Source organism: Scyliorhinus torazame, chromosome 23 (genome assembly GCF_047496885.1).
Source record: "Scyliorhinus torazame isolate Kashiwa2021f chromosome 23, sScyTor2.1, whole genome shotgun sequence".
Classification (NCBI taxonomy): domain Eukaryota; kingdom Metazoa; phylum Chordata; class Chondrichthyes; order Carcharhiniformes; family Scyliorhinidae; genus Scyliorhinus; species Scyliorhinus torazame.
Genome location: NC_092729.1, coordinates 30,573,290 through 30,591,018, shown reverse-complemented (window position 1 = coordinate 30,591,018; position 17,729 = coordinate 30,573,290). Strand labels below are relative to the sequence as shown.

The 17,729-nt window shown below is 46.0% G+C and overlaps 1 protein-coding gene and 1 long non-coding RNA gene across 2 annotated transcripts; both read left to right on the top strand.

Moving 5' to 3' along the window:
- The first annotated feature begins 6,441 nt into the window (after nucleotides 1-6,441).
- On the top strand, nucleotides 6,442-7,605 carry LOC140399726 (G-protein coupled receptor 84-like). Its single transcript, XM_072489242.1, has one exon. It carries the CDS (start codon nucleotides 6,464-6,466, stop codon nucleotides 7,592-7,594), a length of 1,131 nt encoding a protein of 376 aa, XP_072345343.1. The 5' UTR covers nucleotides 6,442-6,463; the 3' UTR covers nucleotides 7,595-7,605.
- Nucleotides 7,606-7,839: 234 nt separating this feature from the next.
- Nucleotides 7,840-10,684, top strand: LOC140399724 (uncharacterized). The gene is made up of 2 exons (XR_011937819.1): nucleotides 7,840-8,090; nucleotides 10,414-10,684. It is a non-coding gene; the product is annotated as an uncharacterized lncRNA (long non-coding RNA).
- The last annotated feature ends 7,045 nt before the right edge of the window (nucleotides 10,685-17,729 follow it).

The following is a 17,729-nucleotide window of genomic DNA, read 5'->3' as shown; positions in this document are numbered from 1 at the left end:
CATATCTCAGAAATGTTTTAAACAGCATGGAATATATTCTACGAAGATGAAGAATACAAGATGACATTTCCAATATAGGAGCAGATAATTATTTCTACCAACGCCCTGTTACATCATAATGAACACAATGATTTACAGGTTTCCAATATTTACCTGTTTCACAAAGAAAGAATGGGGCAAGATGGCAGATTACAGGAGGTGTATGGGTCATTTAAAATTTGTGCGGCTTATGCAGGTGGAAGCATTGGGAGTTTTCATAAAATCAATGTATTCAAGGGAGGAGAGCGCCCATATTTATCAGACAGAGTTATGGCCAACTTGTCCAGAAAACTGATTTGCTTATGTTGACAGTTATCTGCACATCAATGGAATCGTGTGCCCCTGCAGGACGCACATCAATAGGACGAGTTGCCTTCAAAACTGTGCATTCCTCCAGTGTCTTAGTCAGCCTAAAGACAGCACTCAGTCGTAACAGATCAATCCATCAACAAGTTAAATATGGAGGCAGAAGTAAGGTGCGCTCCATGAGATCAGTGAAAAACAAACAAATCTGGTTGGTTGGATAATGTCGTCTGCTAAGCCTAGATGTGAAAATGTTCAGAATGACAGCAATGTGCTGGATTTATGACTTAACCTGTATAAATATAGTCAGACATTGAAATTTGCAGAGTGCCATATCGGATCCTTCTCTGGAATTGAACTCTCCCTACTGGCTGGAAGAATTCTGCAATCTAAACCGGTACCCACGTCTTCAATGATTAATTTGTGCAATTCGTCCACAACTATTTAATGTAGTCGGAAGGATACTCTTATTGAACCGTCGGACTGGCTCTGCACAAAGGGAGCGCCTAATTCATTTACCAAATATTCTTAGTGCTGCAAGCTTGCCTGAGGCCGGTCTGGTCAAGTATCATAAAAGTCTGTCGAGTAGAACTCACAACAGGAGGCAAATTGATAGATTGCAGAGCCATTTATATGGGCTAGACTTGCTGGAAATTGCGCAGGCGGCCGAGGCTCGGAGACAGATAGGAGTTGAAGTCGTGTTGACAATGTAAGGACTAGTTCTGAACAGGTCGGAGGCCAGACCTCCATTGGATAACCAAATGGGGCAGAATGGTGCTGTCGCGATGTAACATTGAAGCATAGCTGGTATTTAGGAATGGAAAGTGAGGTTATATGAACAAAGTTGAATTTAAAAATATTCATTTTAAAAAAAAGTCACCAGGACTGCAGAAAAGAGCAGAGAAGATACCTTCAGCAGGGAAGAAAGAAAGTACCAAAGAGCTTCAGGGTTTGACCCCGAGCTCTATAACAGAACAAGAGACTGAGATTACAGTTAAACGTATTAACTGAAGTCAGGAGACAAAATTGCATTCACTGGGAAAGGCCTCATCAACGAGTTTGATTCAAGAATAAGCCAACCTTGAGCGAGAGGTTACAGGTGTATTCTGATAACATCCCGAAAGATGTTCAGGAAGGAAATATTGAGTTTTATAAGCTTCTAAATACATTCGGCTACAGGGATAGTGTGTTCGTGGCACAGTGCAATAAAAAGGATGAGGCGTTAATGGAACCGGTCAGTAATTTGAAAGAGAGACTGCCCCATCGTTCAGCTCGATGGACAGGAAATACAAACCAGAATATGTTACACAAGGTGCACAATTAGACCAAAAATGGAACCCATGAGAGCTATCGTGGCTCTGTAGAACACATGTTACTCTTTTAAACTGTGCGCAGCTATTGGAGAGGTCCCGAAACAGATTTAGTAAGGAGCGGTGTAAAACAGATCCCTTCATATGTTAGATCACGAGGGTCAAAGCAAGAGACGTGTACCCACAATGCCCAAGTTGATATCAAACATTATGTTGTGAAGGGGGGTGGTGATGTAAGAAATTAGAATGGGACAAAGAGTTAAAACGTTGAGAAAGTTGTGTTCTGGTACATTGTTTGAACAAAGGTAGTGTAGGATTGTGTAACTGCAGGTCTGGGCTGCGCCCGTCCAGGTTCTGCAGAACAATTAACCCTTTCAGGACACGTGTTATTTTAAAAAAAAAATAACACCTCCACACAGCTTTTGCGTTTTCAATGCAGATTCTTAAAACATAAGATCGCAGGAAGGGTTTTGAAAGATTAACGAACCAACGGCAACCTCAACCATAGCTGGATGGCACCTCATCAAATTGTTGAGAAGCAGAAATGAAGCATTTTACCACAAGAATAATGTGGACAGGCCGTCTGCTGTTTTTCTTACTGGCTTACAGCGTAGAGGTTACAGGAACATCGACTGGACTGGATTTCAGAACAAAGGCTTTGCCCAAATATTCTCTTAACAGGTGCTAGCCGGTGAGAATATGTTACAATTTAAGCACTGCAAGCTTATTATAATTTCCGCCGAGATCATTTCATAGTGCAGTACACACATATTGTACGCACATCCCAGACTTGGAGACATGTATACATTTTCCTGGATCGGAGGCCAGGGACACTGTGGCGAGTGACTCACATCCTAATTCACCACAGATGTCCATGGTGTGATAGAATTCTCTCCACTTGCCTGTATTAGTGCTGCTCCACAAACAATCAAGAGGCTCGACTTCACGGATGACAATGTAATCCGTTTGATCGATAACCAATCGTCAAATGTCACTCTCTCCACCATCGCAGGACAGTATCCTTTATCATCTGAATATTCATTTCAGGAGCTCTTGGAAGCTCATAGGAGAAAACCTCCCAAGATCTCTAACGCTCCCAATCCAGAACAGCAGGAGCAACGTACACATTAGATCAGACCACCTGAAAGTTCCCTGACAAGCCGCTCACCATCTTAACTTATAAATGTAATACCGTTCCTTTATTGTCTCTCGGTCACATTTCTGGGACTTCCTGACTGGGAGGGGATGGGCCTCATGCTTCACCTCTTCAGATTCCGTGCAATCTCATGTTAGAAATGGCGCATGCTCCATGAAGCAGTCTTGAAGATTTCCAGTCGAATGATAGCAGTGTTTCAGTGGTGAGATCACCAGGAGTGCTGGTGCACCGACACCACATGGACACAGTTCAGCACCATTTTATCAAGGGAAAGAAGGGACTGCCATGAATGAAAAAGTACAAACATAAAAACTGTACCTCGCCTTGTCAAGGTATAAGGAACCTCTTTTAAATCCATATCTGAACATTGCGTCCCTTTAATTCCTGTCTAGCTGGCTGGTCCAGCATTGCAAAATTAGGGTTTAAACGGCTGGCTTTCGGTTTTGACCCCCGCCCCCCCCCCCCCCTTCAGCCCCCGTGCTTTATATGTTCGTTGAACTGGCCCAAAGTAATTCCCCTCCATGTTGTGTTCTGTGTGACAGGGTCACGTGAAATACCTTTGATGGACTTGGCCGGGAGCCCCTTGGCGCTTTTGGAATTGCTGGTCTTGTTCGATTCTCGATTGATATTGCTGCAGTCCCTCAGAACCTCTGGAAAAAAAGGCAGGATCCATTTTGGTTTTCATTCTCTGACAGTAAGCCTCGATTGTCGCTATCACCTCACTCCCTGTCAAGTTTTAATGCTTCCAGCCAGCCTGTGGAAGTGCCAGTGGAGGCTAAAGATCTCTTTCAGTTAAGGACTTGTGCCTGACCACCTTCTTCTTCCTGCACAACGTGGGAGCTGTTAGCAAGTAATCCAATTGATTATGATTAGGCAACTATGAGACCAGAGATCTGAATTCACTCTCACCTGTTGAATTCTTCCTGAGGTTACAGAACAGAGAGAGGGGCTGTTTTACAACCCATTCAAGGCGTTCCTCTTCAGAACTTCAGTGTCACTCGGTGAGGGCTGGTTTTCCATCTGGTGGCCCTGACATAGAATTGCACAGACTTGAGGGGAATCTTCTCTGTCAAGCCCAAGTCACTGAAAGTCAAGGCAATGTCCCAGGCGAAGCATTGTCACCTGGGCGTTCAAAGTGAAGCCAAATACTAGAACATGCAAACCAATCGATGGTACACAACACCTCGCATTCTGAGGTCACCAACTGCAAAAGCCGCTATGTCAGCAGCCAAGATTATCATATCTCGTCCTGTTTAATTCCCATTATTTACATCCTTCCGCTTCCCCACTGTGTGACTTTCTTGTGGAAGTGTAGGGTGGAAGGGGTGTGATGGGACTAATTGGATCAGCGGACTGTTGCTCGATTATTACCAGGATATATTTATCTCTGCTAATGTTATGAATAAACTGTTTCTTTATGTTTTTTCTGAGAAATCTGGTGCCTGTATGTCATTGTTGCATTCTTGAATCAAATAACTCAGGAAAACATCCAGATTATTGGTGAATTCACGTACTTTGGGGCTCTGGAGCCTGTGGGGTTGTAAACTACCGCGCACTAGCCGACGGTGTCACATCGAAGGACCTTAGATCGTCCTTAGCACGTTGAAAACAATGCCTTGTCTTTCTGACACATGGTCACTTTTACGTGGGGACTCCGTCTGTCAATTTTCAAAGTGCAATTTCAGACATATTGTACAGTGATAATTTGCATTTCATCAATTTAACTGGTGAATAATTTTGGCTCGGATTCACTGTATTGTTCCCCTGACCTTCGTCCAAATAATGTTCTCTTCTGCCTTCACATGGGAGTGCAGAAAAGTTTCAATGGAGGAAGGGTGACACATTGAAGCGTGTAATGTTCCTCAACATTCCCTATCATTCCTGAGTAGGATCCACAATATGAGTGCTGTCTATTCAGTACGACTTATATACAAGTATGGAATAAACCCAGACGTGAGCCAACTAAATGTACTTATTGAGTACAAATCATTGAATGGAAGAAACGGTGCCCTCATGTATATGATTTCCACCATGGGCAGAGTGCAATTTGAATGAAAACCAACATTGTTTGAACCATGAACTGCTCACTATTTGAGCAGTTATTTAATTCTTTATTTGAATTGTAGAAGTGTGCATCAATACTGTATGAAACTTCCCATAGATTCGCTGAACTCTATATCAATGGACAGTTCTATGAAGTGGACAATTTAGGATGTGCAGGTGACGTAGATTGGCCATGATATATTGCCCCACATCGTCCAAAGAAATGCAGATTAGGTGGACTGACGACGCCAGATTGACCCTAAGTGTCCAAAAGTGTTCAGGTTAGGTGGACTGACCCCGCTAAAGTGCCCCTTAGTGTCCAAAGATGTGCTGGTTAGGTGGAGTGGTCATCAGAAATTGTCACTTAGCATCCAAAGATGTGCAGGTTAGCTGGAGTTACCAGTCTAAATTGACCCTTTGTGTCCAAAGGTGTGCAGGTTAGGACGATTGGCCATGCTAAATGTTCTCTTCGTGTTCAAAGATCCTCTGATTAAACTGATTGGCCGCGCCGAATTAACCCTTAGTGTCCAACGGTGTGCGGTTTACGTGGGGTTACGTGGATAGCTTGGTGGAATGGGCCTAGGTGTGGTGCTATTTTAGCTTGTCGGTGCAGTTTCGATAGGCCGGATTTCCCCCTTCCCATCTGCAACTTAGTGGTTCTATGCTTTATGTTTAAAGAACACAGGTTTCCAGCAAACCAAAACTCAGTGCGGCAAATGGGCCATGGAACTCCATAATTAGTTTATACAGTGAGCATGACGAACGGTTTTCCTTTGTAGAAGGAATCCTAAGTAGGAAAAAAACACACATTTCATATTTAGTCAAACCATTTATCAGAGAACACGGGATACACATGCTCGCACAGGGAACAGGAGTAATCTTGAACGTTCTTTGGAAAGGTCTGTCTAGAATGGCTCACTGGAAGTTGCAATGCTGCTGCCGGTAAAGTTTATTTAGCTTTGGGCACCTCTACTCAGATTCTGCTCATTTTTATCAATTACATTCCACGGATCTAAGGCATTCCATACAAGAACCTACGTATACAGTTCTCGTCTTTCTGCCACTTCTGAGTGAGCACCTTCCCTACGTCGACCCTTTCCAAACTGGTCTGTTTGGAAGACGTCGGTTGGGTCCCTGCACGGTTTGGTGCTCAGCTGATTGATCTCGGAGTTTTGGATCTGATTGCAAACCCCCTTATCGTTTAGCGGAATCGTTCCAAGTATTGTCAAATTGTGGCCCGTGGAAATTACGTCTCTCTATCTCTATGTCTCCCTCTCCCTCTCTGGGTGATTTGGAGAGGAAGCTTCAGAAAAGGGAAGCAGCTCTGGAACAAACCTGGCGTCAGAGGAACTGTTTGCGCAAACTCTCTCGCAACCGCACTGCTCTATAAAGGGGCTCCGAGCAAGTGCCGAGCAGAGGCAGTGAAGGCATCACACCCACTGCACTTACTGGTCCAGGCACCATCGCTGCTCGTCCTAAATCTCAAGAAGCTCTTTCCCTCTTCGGTCCTGGTCTTCGATTGTGGTTGTCGATTGTGGTCTTCAATTGTCGTTTTTGATTGTGATCTTCAATTGTGGCCTTCGATTGCGGCCTTTCTCACAAGGGGAGCTCGATGGATCCCAACTCCTCCTTCAGCAACGTGACCTGCCACCCGGCTGTCGTCAACTACCGCTACTTTGGCGCCCTGCTGGGGATCCTGGTGACGGCCGTGGGGACCGTGGGCAACGTCATGACCGTGCTGGCCTTCGCCACGGACAGGAGGATCCGCACCCGCCTCAACGTGCTCATCCTCAACCTAACGGTGGCCGACCTCATCTACTGCGCCTTCCTCCAGCCGGTGACGACCGACACCTACGTCCACTTCGCTTGGCGGCAGGGCGCGACCATGTGCCGGGTCTTCGGCCTGGTCCTCTTCCTGGCTAACTCCGTCTCCATCTTCAGCCTGATCCTCATCGCCATGAGCCGCTACGTCCTCATCTCGGACACCCGGAGGTTTGGCCGGGTCTTCTCCCGCCGCACGATGCCCTTCTTCGTCGCCCTTAGCTGGCTGTTGGGCCTGGCACTCTTCGGGCCCCTCTGGAATATCTATGTCTTCCTTCCGTCCGTCTGCACGTGTAGCTTCCACCGGGAGCGCGGGAGGCCTTACACCACCATCCTCACCATTTTCATGTTTGGCCTGGGCCTGGGCTGCATCGGGATCTTCTACTTTCTCATCCATCGTAAGGTGAAGGCGGTGGATCAGGCTCTGAAGGGTCATCGATTAGAGGCCGAAGGGGGCGGAAGGATTCCCAATGCGGCCCATGCCTCCGCCGCCGACAGCGGGATCGCTGACGGACCCAGCGTCAATTCCTTGTCCGGGGAGGCGGCCGCGCGGTCGACAGATGCCACCAACGCCGATGTCGCGGCCCCCAGCGGCGAAATTGCTCCCCAGGGCGGGGAGTGCGCGACCTCTAGCTCCCAGTCCAAGAGGAGCAGCAGTGGCGAATTTCAGAAGGTCACCCGCATGTGCTTCGCCATGTTCCTCGTCTACGTGACCTGCTACTTCCCCTTCTGCTTCCTGCATGTGGTGGACGGGAAGAAGCGGGCCCCCGTTCTCGTGCACATGGTGGCCGCCAACTTCACCTGGTTGAATAGTTGCATCAACCCCATACTCTACGCCATAATGAACCGGCAGTTCAAGGACGCCTACTGGGGGGTCTTCCGCAAGGCTGCCAAACTATTCACCCGCCCGGGGAGGCAGTAGGACGTTCTTCCTCCCCCTCCCTTCATCCCATCCAAGTGCCTGCTACAGAGGAACAGGAGGAGACCATTCAGCCCCTGTCCTTCAGGCTGTTGTACAGGAACAGGAGGGGGCCATTCAGCCACTCTCCTCCATGCTGTTACACATGAGCAGGTGAAGTTAAATCAGCCCCTCTACTCCTCAAACCTGTTACACAGGAGCAGGAGGAGGCCAATCAGCCGCCACTCCTCAAACCTGTTACACAGGAAAAGGAGGAGGCTATTCAGTCCCCCTCCACAGGCATGTTTCAAAGTAACAGGAGGAGCCCATTCAGCTTCCTCTCCTCCCCGTCGAACTTGTTACACAGGAAAAGGAAGGACGCCATTCACTCCCCCATTCCACCAGCATGTTGCAAAATAACAGGAGGATTCCATGCAGCTTCCCCTCCTCCTCGTCGAGCCTGTTACACATGAGTAGGAGGAGGCCATTTTCTGCCCTCTACCTCCCATCCTCGACCCTGGTAAGTTAGCATTTTAAATTACATTGAGTACCGTCGCTCGTGGGATCTTGCTGTGCGCAAATGGACAGCCCCGTCACAGGCAGCCACACTTAATAAGGACTACGCTGTCTGATCAATCGCTTTCTGAAATCCGGAGGGAAGAGAGGGGCTGACGGAATACAGGGTGAGAGAGAGAGAGAGAGAGAGACGGACAGACAGACAGACAGAGACAGATAAAGTGAAAAAGATAGGAAGAGAGAGGGCGACAGAGGGGAAAGAGAGGTATTGGGAGAGGTAGAAAGACACACAGAGAAAGAGACAGAGGCGGATAGAGACACAGAGATACAGTGTGTGTATGCATGTGTGTATGAGAGGGAGAGAGAGAGAGAGAAAGACACATAGACAGACGAGGCAGGGAGAGGCAGTGAGAGAGAGAGACAGGGAGGCATAGAGAGAGAGCGAGAGAGAGATAGATGGGAGGGGATAGAGTAAGGGAGATAAAGAGAGAAAGAGAGAGAGGGAGAGAGAGAGAGAGCGATTTACAGAGAAAGAAGAGAGAGAGAGAGCGGTGGCCGGCAACGGCCAGATCCAATAAAGTGAAAGTGTGGCTATATTCCATTTGCAATTGCAAGTGAGGAAATAGTGGACAGAAGTGCAGTAAAAGATGAAAACTCATATCGTTGTGGTTAGCATATGAGCAAGAACAGAGTATTAGCAAATTAACGGGGAGTTCTGGATATTTTTGGATATAATCCAATGGAAGAAGACTGAAGAATGTAATGGCGGAGATGGATCAATGTGCCCGTGTACATGAGTCATAAAGAAATACACTGAAGGTACAATAAATTGCGAGGAACAACAATGAACTCTTGTTCTTGGACGATTGAGTAGAATGGCAAAAATAAACTTTTTATGGAACTCCACAGAGCAACTGTAACCCTGTAACTTGCATTAGCTGCAGATCAGAGAAGTTTCACTGACTCCCACGATGAAGATGTTGGCTTGTGGGGGAAAGCAGAGTCAGTTGGGCCTAAAGTTAATGGCGCTGAGAAGAATGGAAAGTGATTGTATAGAAGCACAAACATTTCAGAGGGTGTTAGACAGGCTCGGTGTTGAGAGAATGTTCACAACAAGTGGGGAAATATTTTTAGTGGGCGCAGTATACAACCAAGATTAACCCATTTAAATGGAGTGGAGGACATTTCTCACCGAGTGTACGACATTCGATCATTTAATGCATTCAAGCCTGTGTTGCACAATGTTTTATATTTCAACCATAGAATCCATAGAACTCCTGAGGCTGCCATTTGGCCGATCAAGTCTCCAGCGACACCTCCGATAGAGCCTGACACCAAGGCCCACTGCCCCCCTCTTTCCATAGCCCCACCTAAGCTGCACATCTGCCCTAGACGTTTTGATATATGGCAACTGGAAGTGAAATTCTGATCACAATGACTGCAACATTTTCAGCGTTAGTTTTGGCCCACTCTCCAGATCCATAGCTCAGTGACGTGCATAGCTCCAGCAAACTGCATGAGGAAGTTGTTTTATTAACTACTGCCGGGTGTGACCATTGCTTGAATTATTCGGGAACAGTGTTTAGTTGTTTAAGTGATAAAGGCAACAATTCGCCAAATATCACACAGTGTCTTTAGGCGACCAGAAACCTGGAGACAAGGCACAAAAATCAGCCAATATTGTGGTCAGTATTAGAGACGACAGCAGTACAAGTTGGGTGTCACAGTGGAAAAAATAGTGGTTTCAACTCGAAGATGCTTTAGTTGAAAGAAAGAGGAACTTCGCCACTAGCAGGAAGGACGGTGACTCAGAACTAACAGGATATCCCAAAATATATTCATCAAAACATTTTGCACTGGGTTCACGTTCTGCCCTCTAATTTAACTTTTAAAATCTCCTGCTAGCACTCGTTCACGAATGCACCCCGTCGATGCCAAATACCCCAACCCATTACCTGGTCCAGCTTGAAAGCAGATTACCATTTGATTGCCTCTCCTAAGCGAAACAGTGGTGCTGGAGGCCAAAAGGCCTGTACAACTATGTTTGTAACTGCCAATTCCTTGCATGTTCACTTCACAGCAGTTTTGTCACCACACTTGCCCATTGCTTTATTTCTGTGGCTTTGGGACACTTAACTGATTGATCGTCACAGAGGGCATTCAGAGCCAGCCAGACTCGACTGCATCCAAGCAACGCACAGGTCAACAGACTCCCAACTTCCATTCGATGATTGTCCCATCCTCCAAAACATGTCATAGAGTGAGCAGAGTCCGTCTGTTACCAGGCTCATTCAGATCCAACACTCTAACTCTATTTCTCTGCATAGACGCTGCCGGACTTGCTGAACCTATCCAGAATTTTCTGTATTAATATAACATGGAGACATCACCAAGCTTAAAGCCGAGAAGTCAGAGTTGACCTAAAAATATGAGCTGTGGAATTGAGAAGGTATTTTCTCCCAGCGAGAGGACAGAATACTCAATATGCTACTTCGTGGAATAGTTGGGACTGATAAAAGTCATGTAATTTAAATGAGATTTGTGAGTCTTTGATATAAAAGATTATGCGGAAGTGGGAATAAAGTTGGATGAACCAAGGGTTCGGCTTCGGCCTCTTTATTTGTAGTAAATGCAAATATATTGAATTGGTATCAGGCGTGAAACGTTCCAAAATGTATTAACTGCAAGTCTGTGCATTCAGCTTCGGAACCTTTCACATGTAACCCAATGTAATTTAAACCTTACACACGGAGCAGTGTAAACGAGTAACTAATTTGTTTGAACATAAATCGTCAATAGATAATATGTCAAAACTGTTCATATATCTTCAGCTGTGCGAAATCTGGAGGGAAAATAAATATGTTTAATATCGAAGCAAGAATTTGAAAATGTAAGTGGTGTCTGGAAAAGGTTACACCAAAAGGTGTTGCTTCAGCACAGAGGCTCTTCATCGAGAAAAATAAGACGTTTAACGCTAACATAATGAAAATGGCACCGGAGCCAATATTGGAGCTGAGCACATTGGAACAATATTTGTATCTGTAATCTTTGGATAATTAATACACCTTGTCATTAATCAATTCCCTACTGGGTGATGGGGATAGGGTGGAGGTGTTGACCTTGGGTAGGGTGCTCTTTCCAAGAGCCGGTGCAGACTCGATGGGCTGAATGGCCTCCTTCTGCACTGTAAATTCTATGATCACCACAGTTACAATCTAAATATTAAAGGGCCCCATGGCAGGCTTCCAACAAAGAGCCAACATGGGCATATGAAATAGAAAGTATATTCGGCAACACTATTGCTTTTTTTCCGGAACTTAAGTGGCAGAATAGATCGGAGGAGCCCCTGAATGTGATGCATTTGCATTTTCAGGCGGATCTGAGTAACGTCCAACACAGGTTAATGAGCAACATTTGGGTTAATTGGGATTTGCAATGATACACTGGCATGGATTCAAAAAAGTATAAAATACATAATCGAAATATAGCAATACGTGGGTGATTGTCAAGTTACCGGAGCATGGTTAAAATGGGGCAACCCTCGCATCTCGACTTGGGCTCCAACTGCTCACATTATATGTAAAGGTCTTTGATGTGGAGAGGGTGGGGGTGTGTTTAGATATCAATAGTTCGTTCCAATTATTCTGCTGGCATAGACGTAGATGGGTATATCATCAGTGATTTCAATGTAAGGAGGTATCAAGGGATTCAGGCAGGCTCAAAGACTATTGATGATTACGACGATGGACAATGATGTGGAAACATGTAATGTTATCATTAAAGAAAAGGGAGCAGAGAAAAACTGAGAGTATTTCCAAAGTCGTGAGAGGTTGTGGAGGCTTGATATCCGAAGGGACTTGCATATCAGTGCTTATATGTAACTACATGCTAACATGCGGATTCAGCAATCAACTGGGAAGGCAGAATTATGCTGGCCTTCATTGCAAGACGATGTGAGTACAGAAATGTACACGTTTTGCTGTAATTGCATCGAGCCATTGTAAGACAACACCTGGACCACCGAGTACAGTTTGGGCTTCCTTAAGTAAAGGAGCATAAATGTGTAAACGAGATTGCACAGCATCGATTTTATAGGATGATCTATCCTGTAGTGTGGGTGTTCTCCCACGCGAAATTGAGGATACTGGAGTTATTTTCGATAGTAATAAATATTACAGCACCGGGTTAATGTCCAACAGGTTTGTTTGGAATCACTATCTTTCGGAGCACAGCTCCTTCAGACTCACCTGATGCTTCGGAGCGAAAGCCAGTGATTCCAAATATACCTGTTCAGGCGGATCTGAGAAACGTCCAACGCAGGTTAGTGAGCATCCCAGTCTACATTGTGGTTTAATGCTATAGTCTAGAGTAGCGAAAAATGAGAAATTATCTAATTGAAACAGGCATTACTTTCCAGAACACTAAAGGGCAGATGCAGAATGCAAGTTTCCCCCAGCCTGAGGATATATCCCCAAATTACAATGCGACCATTTTAGACATAGACGAGGAAGAAACACTTTCCTCAATGTGTTGAGAATCTACCACAGAAAGTTCTGCAGGCTCAGTCAAACAAGAACAAAGAACAAAGAAATGTACAGCACAGGAACAGGCCCTTCGGCCCTCCAAGCCCGTGCCGACCATGCTGCCCGACTAAACTACAATCTTCTACACTTCCTGGGTCCGTATCCCTCTATTCCCATCAGATTCATGTGTTTGTCAAGATGCCCCTTAAATGTCACTATCGTCCCTGCTTCCACCACCTCCTGCGGTAGCGAGTTCCAGGCACCCACTACCCTCAGTCATTGAACATATTCAAGACAGATGCCGACATATTTCTCGATCTGAAAGATTACCGGGATAACAAGATTGTGGGGGAACATTGCGGTGTTCTACCGGGTCAGCCATGATGCAGTTGAATGACGGTGTCGAAGCGAGGGGTGTGGAACGTTATAATTGTCAGAGATGGAGATGGGGAGAAAAATGCTGGGGACAGTTAAAAGTTGAAGCTCTGTTTCTTATGAAATACATTTGATATCTGCTCCTCTGCAGATAAATATCTCAGTGTTTTGCTCGTTTGCAGCAGGCGGGATGAGGAGATACAATTAATAAAAGTTTCCTGATCTGAACACTGACTAAATTATCCTTGAGGGTCGCTGAGAAGTACAGACAGCAAAGCATATCCTGCAAATGATCACAAAGTGAATGAGATTAGAACAAGACTAGAAAGTGCCATAAAACCTAGCAAGCATGCTGGTAGGGGTCAGTGTTACAATGGTAGTAAAAAGAATGAACATCAGAGAGGAAAACTGTAGTTTCAACTCGAAATTACAAAGAAAGGGGAACATGGCCACTGTCACGCAGTACACTGTCTCAGAACGAAAGAATTATGAAGTAAACAATGTCACAATGCTTTGAATATAACTTCTCAGACAAAGTTTGTACAACAGCATCAGAGGATGCAGATTCACAAATGTAAACCCCCAGCCTCCTCAAACTGTTCGACTTTGTCTGCAGACTCTGAGTGGGCTGCTGGATATGACGTCAGCGGTGAGACTGGCGGAGCTGCGCCCTCCTACCTGCGCTCCCTTGCCTGCATGGAACAGACGCAAAGGGGACCTGTCACCGCATTTGGCCGGTGCTTCCGTCAATACTGCAAGAGCTCTGAGCTGATTGGTAGGGCCAGCTTCTGCATTGACGAAAATGAGGAAACTTCGCAGACACGCGCCGAATGATCAATATCGAATTAAAATAAGCTATCAGAATCTGCTTTATTTGCTTTTAGTCATTTGTATACTTTTCGAAAGAAGTATTGTGCCTTGAAGACCACAGCAGCGAGAGGATATTTGTTGTATTTATTTGTTGTATTTAGTTCATATTTATTCCACCAAACAAAATATATTCATTCAGCAGCGTGTAATTATTGAACATTCCCCGAATGGCCCCTAACCCAGAAAGAGGGAAAAACATGTCGCAGAATAATGTACAGATTGGCGGATACCATGAAACCACAGTACTGTTCAGAACAAAGAGGATAGGACATGAGGAGGTTGAAAGATGAACTCTGAGCACTCTGAGCCCTGCTGTACAGTTTGAAGGGTGTTAGTGTTTGTTCATTTTTCAGAATGACATCTGTGATATTCTCAGCTGCAGCAGACTAAAAAGGCGAGTGAAATACATGCACATTCTGTGAAATTATCTCAGTCTGAGCATTGTCCCTGTGTCTGATTTAGTTGTGATGAAATCACAGATTGATATCCTTGTTTCAATAACATTTAGATCATGCAGCTAAACCGGGCACGATTTGCTGATAACCTCCTGCTAATAATGAGAGCATGCGAATGGAAGTAACCTGAAGATCTGTTTTGAAGATTACTTTAGCAGCTTGCAAATATTCTACAAATTGTTCCAGACTCATTTATGAAATGAAACAGATTATCTCTGTGTCTCCATGAAATATCACGAGAATTGTGAATAGATATGTTAGATTTCTCCTGAAGATGAGAAAACACACTTACTGGATTCTCCCGACACCAGTGAAGAGTTTCACCTCTGCCATGACATACAGTTCCTCCAATTACTCTTGGGACATATTAAATGAAAGCGGGTAAATGGAGTTGAAATCAGCCATGATTGAATGGTGCCGTGGACTCGATGGGCCGAATGGCCTTACTTCCGCTCCCATGTCTTATGGTCTTATCTATCTACCTATCTATCTATCTAGCTATCTACCTATCTATGAATCTTCTTTCTCTCCCTGTCTCCCTCTTCTCTCTGTCTCTATCTATCTAACTCTCTCTATCTATCTATCTACCTATCTGTCTGTCTATCTATCTATCTAACTACTATCTATCTATCTATCTAGATCGCTCTCCTCTATCTAAACATCTAATTTGTCCTTTGGAACGCCTCGATTAAATCTGGGTTGGTAAATGTGTTCGAGACTGAGAGAGACAGCCTTGGACAGCGCAGTATTTTGTGGAGCACCCGCAGAGCTCCAGTGACGCAGGTTCGTTACCGGCCTCGGGTGACTGTCGTGTGGAGTTTGTACTTGCTCCACGTGTCTACGTGGGTTTCCTCCGGGCGCTCCGGTTTCGTCCCACATGCCAAAGATGTGCAGGTTAGGTGGATTTACCATGCTAAATTGCCCCTTAATGTCCAATCGTTTGGGTTGGGTTCCAGAGATTGTACGAGGACAGGATACTCTTTTGGGGGGTCGGGGTGGACTCGATCGGTTGAGTGGCCTGCCTCTGCACTGGGGATTCTCTGATTCAATGACGAATTTTTGATCAGTGAGGGATTTGAGCGTTACTGAGACTAAGACGGGAAAGTACAAGTTGGGGTTTATCTCATTCGATCGGCCACGGCCACTGAATGGCCGAGCGGCCGACTTCCGCTCCTGCCTCTTGTGGTTTGACGGGGATCTTGGACGTGAACATTCATGTTCAACTGCAAATATTGCAATTTTGTGCAACGCGTTTCGTAAAACAAGACTTCACGAACAATGCAATATCGAACCCTTTATCTACCCCGCCACGCCTCTCTCCGAGAAGCACCTGAGATCCTCGGAGACATTCAACAGACAAACTACAGTCCAATGGTTCAGACTGAAAGCCACATTCCTTTGGGTCACTTTCACCTCCTGGCTCTTGCAAACACCAGCCTTTTCCAAAACAGCCTCCCCGAACATGCGCCGGAATGTGGCGACGAGGGGCTTTTCACAGTAACTTCATTTGACGCCTACTTGTGACAATAAGCGATTTTCATTTCATTCATTTTCAAACAATGCACATTAAAAGAAAAACATGACCACTGCAATCGAACACACTATTACCGCAGGGTTTTAACCCTTTAATTGCCCCAATACGTCGAACCCAATGTTCCTAAAATCATCCATTCGGCGTGGAAGGAGAAGTGTGATCGACAGTCCACTTCTCACAAATCCCCGAAAGGGCTTACCGAAAAATGGTGGACATTGGACTACTCGGTTGAGCAGTCGATGGTGATGATGGTGCACTGGCACACGGAACAGGAAGTGCAATAGCTCTCTTTAATTCCGTCAGACTGGGAGGAAAGGATACCGCGCTCCAGGATTGATTTCTGAAGACATGAGGATATGTGGCTGGATTCTTTGTTTATGGACCACGCATCACGAAATCGGCCCATCGGAGGCGGAGCATCGCGGGTGGGGCCGATAATGAGATACGAACGCGGTTGCAACTATGTGCGGGACGTGTCGCAATGACGCCGATTTGGACATCGCGATTCAGCGCTAAACCGGCGCACGCTGCAATTTCGGCGTCGGAAGCTATTCTCTCCCCCCCCCCCCCCCCTCGCCATTGCCCTGCCTGGTTTCGGCGTCAGGAACTATTCTCTGCCCGATCGCCGTTTCCGATTTTGATGTCGAGCAATGGAGAATCCCGCCCAGGGCTTATTAAAACAAAACTGTATTACCACCGCAGCATTAAAATATCTTTAATATCACACCAGAAAATAACTCGCAATTACCCCTAATCAATGCCAATTAACACAGCGCCCTAGTAATCCTTAACTGCTATCGTTACTTCCACTCAGACGGCCAAACCATCTCGCCTCTCAATCCACTTTGCGATGCAGTGAGCGCTCGGGAACACATGCTGTATGAAGATGTCCATAGAGACTGTTTTCAAAGGTCGACTTGAACCCCTGACAGAACAACGCAGAATGTCTGGCCGTATTTTTTCAGGAGCCTCTCGACTCGCCTACCAACCACAAAACTAAAACTGAACCTCCCCACCGGACTGCTTGACCCGCAGGCTCCTCCCGTTCACGTCATCATCTCCCGAAACCTAACACTGTCTCTAATTAACTACTCCGCAAGGGACCCTCTCAATAGATTTCAAAACCCGTTAGCCCAAACGTTTCATTGATGCTGTAATTGTATCTGGATCCCAGGATTACTACATGTGTGGGAACGTCGTGTAAAAAGAAATTGTTCATTGTTCCAACTTGTTCGCACTTCTTGAGGTCAGATTTATTGTCAACGTTCAGATACTGCTGATAAACTGTTTCTCTTGCAAGTTCTCCCATCTGGTCTATGCCCATGCATGATCGGCGAAGTGGCTGAACGATATACGGCCGCAGAGCTTCCGGTGCCGTGGCCTGGCTGGCTCGGGCAATGAACCCGCAGGCGGTGGCCAGCTGGTCCTGGGGTAAGACGAAAAAGGCCTCGCGCTTCCGAGAACTGAATGGGGCCAGTTTCAAATGATGGTTTCCACTTCGTTTCCAGGGGACTTTGTCGTCGTTCCTTCCTCGCTCAATTTTGAGAACCGTCTTCAGGAAAGGTTCATGCCACACAATTCCCAGGCAGCGACCATCTCCAACAAGAGAGGACCTATCCATCTTCCCTTGACATTCAATGGCATCACCATCACAGAATTCCCCCCTCCCCCACTGCCGACATTATGTGTGTTACCATTGATCAGAAACTGAACTGGCCCCAGCAGTATTAATACGGCGGCTACCACGGCAGGTGAGAGGCTGCGAATCCTGCGGAGCGGAACTCACCTCCTGACCCCTCCCCCTCCAGCCACTCCAAAGCCTGTCCGCCACCGACAAGGACACGAGCCAGGAGTGTGATGGGGTAGTCTCCATTCGCCTGGCCGAG

Bases quoted from the DNA above. Each gene is read 5' to 3' on its own strand.
- LOC140399726 (XM_072489242.1), top strand. From the start codon at position 6,464: ATGGATCCCAACTCCTCCTTCAGCAACGTGACCTGCCACCCGGCTGTC.